This window comes from Corylus avellana, chromosome 8 (genome assembly GCF_965113065.1).
Source record: "Corylus avellana chromosome 8, dhCorAvel1.hap1.2, whole genome shotgun sequence".
Lineage (NCBI taxonomy): Eukaryota > Viridiplantae > Streptophyta > Magnoliopsida > Fagales > Betulaceae > Corylus > Corylus avellana.
The window spans coordinates 1,613,999-1,621,689 of NC_142497.1; the positions used below are offsets into that span (position 1 = coordinate 1,613,999).

General features: G+C 36.3%; 2 protein-coding genes across 2 annotated transcripts; one reads left to right on the plus strand and one right to left on the minus strand.

The window, feature by feature from the left end:
- Positions 1-1,308, plus strand: LOC132163561 (uncharacterized). Its single transcript, XM_059573882.2, has one exon. It carries the CDS (start codon positions 53-55, stop codon positions 1,145-1,147), a length of 1,095 nt encoding a protein of 364 aa, XP_059429865.1. The 5' UTR covers positions 1-52; the 3' UTR covers positions 1,148-1,308.
- A 3,070-nt stretch (positions 1,309-4,378) lies between these two features.
- On the minus strand, positions 4,379-6,943 carry LOC132163707 (large ribosomal subunit protein eL31). Its single transcript, XM_059574077.1, has 2 exons — positions 6,793-6,943; positions 4,379-4,860 (listed from the first exon to the last, which is right to left on the minus strand). Exons 1-2 carry the CDS (start codon positions 6,876-6,878, stop codon positions 4,581-4,583), a joined length of 366 nt encoding a protein of 121 aa, XP_059430060.1. The 5' UTR covers positions 6,879-6,943; the 3' UTR covers positions 4,379-4,580.
- Between the last annotated feature and the right edge of the window lie 748 nt (positions 6,944-7,691).

Consider the following 7,691-nt stretch of genomic DNA (forward strand, 5'->3'; position numbering starts at 1 on the left):
TCCACTTGCCCATGCTTCACTTCCCAACGTAATCACTGCAAAGCTTTAAAAAATGAGCATGGTTTGGTACTTAACGCTGACACTGCTCGCCGTTAGTCCGGCGATTATTGAGGGCTGCCCGCCGTCAGACCGGGCAGCGTTGCTGGCCTTCAAGGCGACCCTCCACGAGCCCTACTTGGGCATCTTCAACTCGTGGACGGGCGCCGACTGTTGCCACAACTGGTACGGCGTTAGCTGCGACCCGGAGACCCGCCGCGTCGCTGACATCACCCTCCGTGGAGAGTCCGAGGACCCGATATTCGAGCGGGCCCACCGCACCGGTCACATGACCGGCTACATCTCACGCTCCATCTGTAGTCTCACGCGCCTCTCCTCGATCATTATCGCTGATTGGAAGGGCATCTCGGGCGAGATCCCCACGTGTATCACCTCGCTTCCCTTTCTCCGAATCTTGGATCTTATTGGCAATAAGATCTCGGGCGAGATTCCGCACGATATCGGCCGGCTCCAGCGGCTCTCCGTCCTCAACTTCGCCGATAATCTCATCTACGGGAGTATCCCACCGTCCATTACGAACCTTACCGGCCTGATGCACCTGGACCTCCGAAACAACCGACTCTCCGGCGCGCTTCCCCAAAATTTCGGGAGACTCGGGATGCTGAGCCGAGCTTTGCTGAGTCGCAACCAGTTCTCCGGGCCGATCCCAGCTTCGCTTACCCAAATTTACCGCCTTGCGGATCTGGATCTTTCTTTGAATCAGATCTCGGGTCCAATCCCGGACTCACTCGGTAAAATGGCGGTTCTCGCAACGTTAAATGTCGACGGCAATAGAATATCCGGTAGAATACCGGCTAGTCTGTTTAGCTCCGGGATTGGTAACTTAAATTTGAGCCGAAACGCGCTTGACGGTTACATACCGGACGTTTTCGGGCCGAGATCGTACTTTACCGTGCTCGATTTATCGTACAATAATTTGAGGGGTGCGATACCCAAATCTGTGTCTTCCGCTTCATATATCGGACACATGGATTTGAGCCATAACCACCTATGTGGTAGAATACCGGCCGGTTCGCCGTTCGACCATCTGGAAGCGTCGTCGTTTGTTTACAACGATTGTCTTTGTGGGAAGCCGCTAAAAGCTTGCTAGACTAATATGTTTCGGCCGAGATAGGTTGGGGTTTGTGTCGGTAAACCGACATATGATGAATATGTTTGTATTACGTGATACTAAATTAGTACGTAGTCCTCTATATGTTGCTAATTAGTCGATTATATTTTGTGTTTAATCTACATTGTACGTGATTTGCATGGATGGGTTTCCGGAGTGGGAAAAGTAGTCATATTGTAATGACCCGAAAGTGAGTATGATTTTGAAATTATAAAAATAAAAAAAGGAATAAAAAAGAAAAAAATAATTTCCAGTTTTAAGCAAAGAAACAAATAGGATTTTGTACTTTAATTTGGAGTTTAATGGTGATCGAGTACATGCATTTTAGTGAAAAGATACTTTGAAAACCCACCAGTCATAGATGCTCCATATTTACTGGTTGCCATTGCCATATAGTTGTCATTTGTCACACCTGGCCTATCATTGTCATCTTTTTCTTCGTATTATGTCCTATTATAGAAGTCGATTGCCCGAAACTTGTTTCAATAAGTAAATATTTTTTGTTTAATTTATTAACGATTTGAACAATATCAAAATTGTTAAGATCTCTACCCTTAAAAAGAAAAATGTTTGTAGTATCAATTGCATGCAACTTTTGCTGTAATAGTAAGAGAAAATTATTATAGGTTGTGTAGGCCTATTAGTATATGATTGGTTTAACTTATTTAAATGGATCAAAACAACTATAAAGTATAAATTAAATCTATCTATATTTGATTTAAAGGATTTATCTCAAATGATTTGATTGGTTTAATGGTTAGTATGGTATAATTTAGGAAATTTTCCTAATAGTTCATGAGTTTGAATATTCATATAACAAAAATTGTGTTTTAAAGTGATTTTATCTATAAGGAATATTTTTACAAAAACCCTAGTTCTAGAAACCCTAGCCGCCTCTATTTATTATAGCATTGAATTTAAGAGGGGGAGTTTGTAATACTCCGGTCCTATATTGAATAGATGAGAAGAAACTCACATAAAGTGGGTGGTTTATAAAGATAGTTAGAGTGTTAAATCCCACATTGCTTAGTAACTTAGTTACTAAGTGAAACTGAATGCTTCAAATTAACTAGTCCTTTTGAGATAATAGAGCAAATTTTGCTAGACCTTTTCTCTAGGTCGTTTCAATAATTATGGAATGAATGTCCTTGAGCATAAAAAAGTAGAAAAAAGGGGTTGAATTTTATGAATCAGAACAGAGATGAAACAGCTCATCGTGAAAAGACAAAGGAACGTTGGTACGTTGGTGGGGGAAAAGTCTGGTAATCATGATGTATGATGGAGGTGATAAGGTTTCTTTGCCACATGATGGAGATAATCATCATCGATCGATCGAATTCGTCGGCGTTGCTGGAAGAGATCAGCAAAATCTCCTCTGAAACTTTGTACATTCACTTGAACCAACCACATTCACTTGAACCAACCAACAGAAAGAGATATGGATTGGATTTGGGGTTGCGGTCTGTGACTGAATATTAACAGCAGGACACAGCACACGTGAAGATACGTTATGCATTTAAAGAAGAGGGGTCCAGCGGTGGAAATCAAAGTTGCAGCGGTGGAACCAAGATCCTCGTCACTTTGAAAGCGCCGCATGAGTGAATTGAAACTTGTTTTTTAAGGAAGAGACATGCCAGAATATATATATAAAAAAAAGGAAGAGATACGTCAAACTAATTTACCTGATATATAGCTCAACCATTACCAAACCCACCAAGCCCGGGTTTCAATGTCATAATTTATTATTTTTTTTGTTTTTTGTTTTTAAATAAATACATTAACAAATAATTAAAAACACAAAATACTTGTCAAAATATAAAAAATACCTATATATCAATGTCACATTAAAATATTTTTCAAAAAAAAAAAAAAAAAATTACAATTACCCTTTCCAAAGTTCCAAATTACAATATTCCCCGAACTTGTAATGTTCCTACCAAATTGTTATTGAGGTTGCAATGTTTTCTTTTGAGCAAATTTTAAATTTTATTTTAAAATTTTTTCTAATTTTTTTAATAAAGTTTTCATAAGAGATATTTTTGTCATTTTTGCAAAATAGGAGAACATTGCAATAATTGAAGTTCAATGGAAACATTAATTGTGAATTACTTGTAACTTGGTAGTTAGAGGAGGGTAAATATACCTTTAGAATAATAAATAAGATAAAAGATAACACTCATTAAAACACATTTAGCAAACATACCCGGATTTTTTGCGATTTACTATGACTTTAATAAAAGATTCCACTCTCCAACCTTCTCATCTCACACAGTGCCTTCTCATCTCACACCCTTGTTCACTGTGTTACAGTTTTCTTTGACCTTTTAATTTATTTGTTTATTTCTGGTGCACATTGTCGAATACACTTTTTATCTAAAAATGTGTTTAACTTAAAAAGTTCTTTTAAAAAAAAAAAGTACAAAAGAAATTGAAAACGCTTTTAAGGGTTAAAAAAACTCAAAAATAACCAAATCGCACTTTTTGGCAAAAATTTAAAAATGAAGCTTTTGTCAAAAAAACGTTTTTGACTTAAGAGCTATATTTCTCAAACGCAATCACAAACCTGTTCTTACTCTTTTAACAATCCTAAGTGTAACATGTTAATTGGTGCACAATTAAGGGTGCGTTTGGGATTGCAATTTCGCAAGAATAATTTACGTTTTTAAAAGATATTGTAAAACGTAAAATGTTTGGCATTACGATTTAAAAAGTACTTAATTTAAAATAAGAAAAAAATTTACAATTTTGATAAGCAGGCTAGGAAGTGTTTATTTGAAAAAATGTGAATTTAAACCAAAATTAGAATTTTGCATAACAAATATTTGATAAAAAAAATACTTTTTAACATGTTTTACCAAACGCCTTTACGATTTTAAAAAACGACGATTTCAAAAACGCAATTTTAAAAATCGCACTTATTGAAACCGCAATCTCAAATGGACCATAAGAAAATTTTGGAAATATCTAGTTTCTAGACATTTTTCAGTAGCTAAAACAGTTGTCTAGTTCAGATATCATTATGCAATCAACATTCAACACTACTTTGATTCTTTGGACCAGATAACACAAATGATAGTTTCGTTGAAATTGTTCAAATATGGGTAATAACCGACTCATTTCTTTATTCAAAAACATTTTGTCACACAACACAACCTTGATAGTCCCCCTCAGAATCGCAATAATCATAGGAAGTCTCATGTAAGATAAAAGTGAAAATAAGCAGAATCAATTGATGTGGTCAAGAAACAGTCAGAGAATAGACCCCAAAAAAAAGCCGTACATAGGCTTTACAATCCATTACATCAACTCACTGTTGCTCAAGTGTTAATGATCTAGTCAATCCCGAAACATATCAAAAATAGGAAGTAAAATAGATATGGAATGAATGAGTCACCAAATATCAGGCTACTATTCAATCATCTTCTTCGATGACCCTGGTGCTCAATCCCTTCAAACCTTCTGGTGGAATCTCAGTGACAGTGACTAGTGAATAGAGCTCCTCCTTTGCATCTTCCTCGTCATTTCTTTTCCTGGCAATGCGCACTCGAATCCTCCTAGGCACACTTCGGATCCCCCGGCTCCATATAAGCTTGTTCAGCTTCACATCCACCCTGACATCTGTTGTTCCCATAGCCTTCTGGGCAAACTTCCTTATCTCCTTTATGGCCTTTGGAGCCTTCTTTTTGAATGTGCTACAAACAAAAAAAATACACACACCGTCTGTACTTTAATTTCACTTTAATTTCTAACGAAATACTACAATCTCATGACACCAAATGAAAGTCAGAGAATTGCTGTCTCAATTCAGAGACAATAAGAAGGAACTCATGGTTATGTATAATCCAAATCAAAGTATGACAAAAAAAAAAATCAGAATTTGAAATCACATGAAGTTATCAAAATGCCCACAAGTAACATCATAAACAGCACTTGATACCACAGAATGAAAACCTAATGATTCTACCCTCATTGTATTCAGTTAGACCGAATCTTGTCATAGGATACACGAGGTAAGTATTACCACAAGGCCTATCATTAATTAATGCTGTTGTACACTCCAACATCACAAGCTAAATCCATTCCAACAACACACAAGGGCACTCCAATTCAGAATGAAAACCTAATGATTCTACCCTCATTGTATTCAGTTAGAACGAATCTTGTCATAGGATACACGAGGTAAGTATTACCACAAGGCCTATCATTAATTAATGCTGTTATAAACTTCAACATCACAAGCTAAACCCACTCCAACAACACACAAGGGCACTCCAATTTTTTTTTTACAAACTCAAGGATGTTCCTTCTCAAATGTCTAGACAGAATCTATTCAACCTATGATATCTGAAATTCTTATGGAAAAAAAAAATGGACTCAAAAGCTCGTATGTAATACACCAAAAATCTCACTTCCCCAAACATGACAAAAGAGATTTTGTTTTTCATGTTCTAATCCTCCAGCTACTGCACTCTTTCACGGATCTATACACATATCCCTTCGAGAGGGATATCAAAGCTCACCACTCGACATAGAAAAGTCAGTCGAAAAAGTTGACCAACTTAAATAACACTTTTGATCTCGTGCGACAAAATCCACATCAACAAATCTTCACATCAAGGCAAGATGGATAGTTGATAATGCGACTTGAATTCTGTCATGTGAAAAAAAAAAAAAAAAAGTGGGATACAATGGTGGTGAGAAACACTCAATTAGTAACCCCTAATACACCCAATATCTCACTCCCCTCACATGCAAAAAATAGAATTTTTCTTGTTCTAATTGTCCCATTGTTGCACTCACTCGAATGAAGAAGAATGCACAGGTATATATAAATCTCACTAACTGACATCAAAAGGCAATCACCAAGTCTTTGCAATGCATTTCAAATGCTTGGCATATAGCCACCATCAAGCACTATGGACACACAGTGAAATTGAAATGCTCCATTTACCATAAAAAATAAAAAACTTAGAAAGTACAAATCCATCATTTTGATGGCTATTAAACAGAACGCCAGTGGTCACGCAATTTACTGCAATGCGTTCCTTTAATTTCAATGCGGCATCAATACGCACACTAGATTTGAAAGTAAATATACACTTAACGTCTATAACATGCAAGAACTAAATTGTAAAATGCAATTAAAAAAAAGCAAAATGAAAGATAGTGATACAACAGCCAATACTCAGGATTTGATTTGAAAACATTGCTACATACAATCTTGGATAACCAACCAGATAAAAACAATCGGCCAAAACAAACCCATCGTACATACTACATACAACCGTGAAGATAGGCGAATTTGTTTCAGCAAACTATGGTTTTTAGCTCAATACCGATCCCAAAGGTTTTGTTTTGGTCTCTGAAAAAGATTTAAAACGCTTTCAAAAATCATTTTAAGCACTTTCTGAGATCCAAATTAAGCCCAAAACTCAATCATTCTCCTGTAGCTGAAAATTCAACCTCAATCTTAAACCCACCTCGTAAATTAAATGAAAGGTTCAAAATTTATACGGTTCCAAATGTGTTGCAGATCCAAGTAATTTAAGAGGAAGACGACAGAGAATAAAACTAGAAACAAAAGTTCACCAGAAGAAATTTAAAGCGTTGAGGAGCCTATATACCATCCATGAAGGCGCTTGTGGAGATTGATGGTATATTCTCTGGTGACAACCTCCTCTTTTCTTCCTCTGCTCGTCTTCTCCACCATTTTTGCAGGCTCTGAAGCTCCGCCGCCAAAACAAACCGTAAACCCTAATTGATGGAATTACAAAGCCTAGCTGACACTGCAATGAAGCCAAATATAAATATAGTGGTTGTGTTATATCTAAAATGCCCTTGAAGTAGTGGGTAAACTACAGAAAAAACCTTGGGTGGGCAATTTGGGCTCAGTGGGCCGGTGCGATTGGGTCGGGCATGACTGTAGCGGCAATATGGGGATTAGAAAGTTTGGTGCCAAATTGCACAAATAGTAACTTAATTCTATAAAATAAATGCTCTTTCTTTTTTTTTCTTTTTCTTTTTTTTTTTTTTCTTTTAAAAAAAATCTAGTGAAAAATACATTTCTGCTGAGTTGGCATGCTCTATCCACTATTAATATATATATATTTTTTTTATTTTAATTTAGAGTAAATAAAGCATGCCAACTCAACAGAAATATACTCGAGATGGACGCTAGAATGCAAATAAGCATTTTTCAGGTCTTAAAGGAGTAGGCTCAATCAATTGGGGATTACGCCTTCTTCTCCCCCTTTTCCTCCCCTTGTACGGACATGTAAAAAAAAAAAAAAAAAAAGGCATTTTTCAATTTGTAAATGAAAAAACTATAATTACCCTTATATGTTCAAAATTTCATATAAACATGATAAAGCTACTGATTTGTTCATGATTTTACTATCCCGACAGACATGTATAAACTATAAGTGTTTTATGAAAAATTATAGCTTTGTGTTTTGAAACATCATCTAAGCCAATAAATGCATTGAATTGTTGATCAGTTGAATGAAAAACAGAATGAAAACTC

Bases quoted from the DNA above. Each gene is read 5' to 3' on its own strand.
- LOC132163561 (XM_059573882.2), top strand. From the start codon at position 53: ATGAGCATGGTTTGGTACTTAACGCTGACACTGCTCGCCGTTAGTCCG.
- LOC132163707 (XM_059574077.1), bottom strand. From the start codon at position 6,878: ATGGTGGAGAAGACGAGCAGAGGAAGAAAAGAGGAGGTTGTCACCAGA. The intron at 4,861-6,792 runs GTATATAGGCTC...TTTTGTTTGTAG, and splicing joins CACAAGCGCCTTCATGGATG to CACATTCAAAAAGAAGGCTC.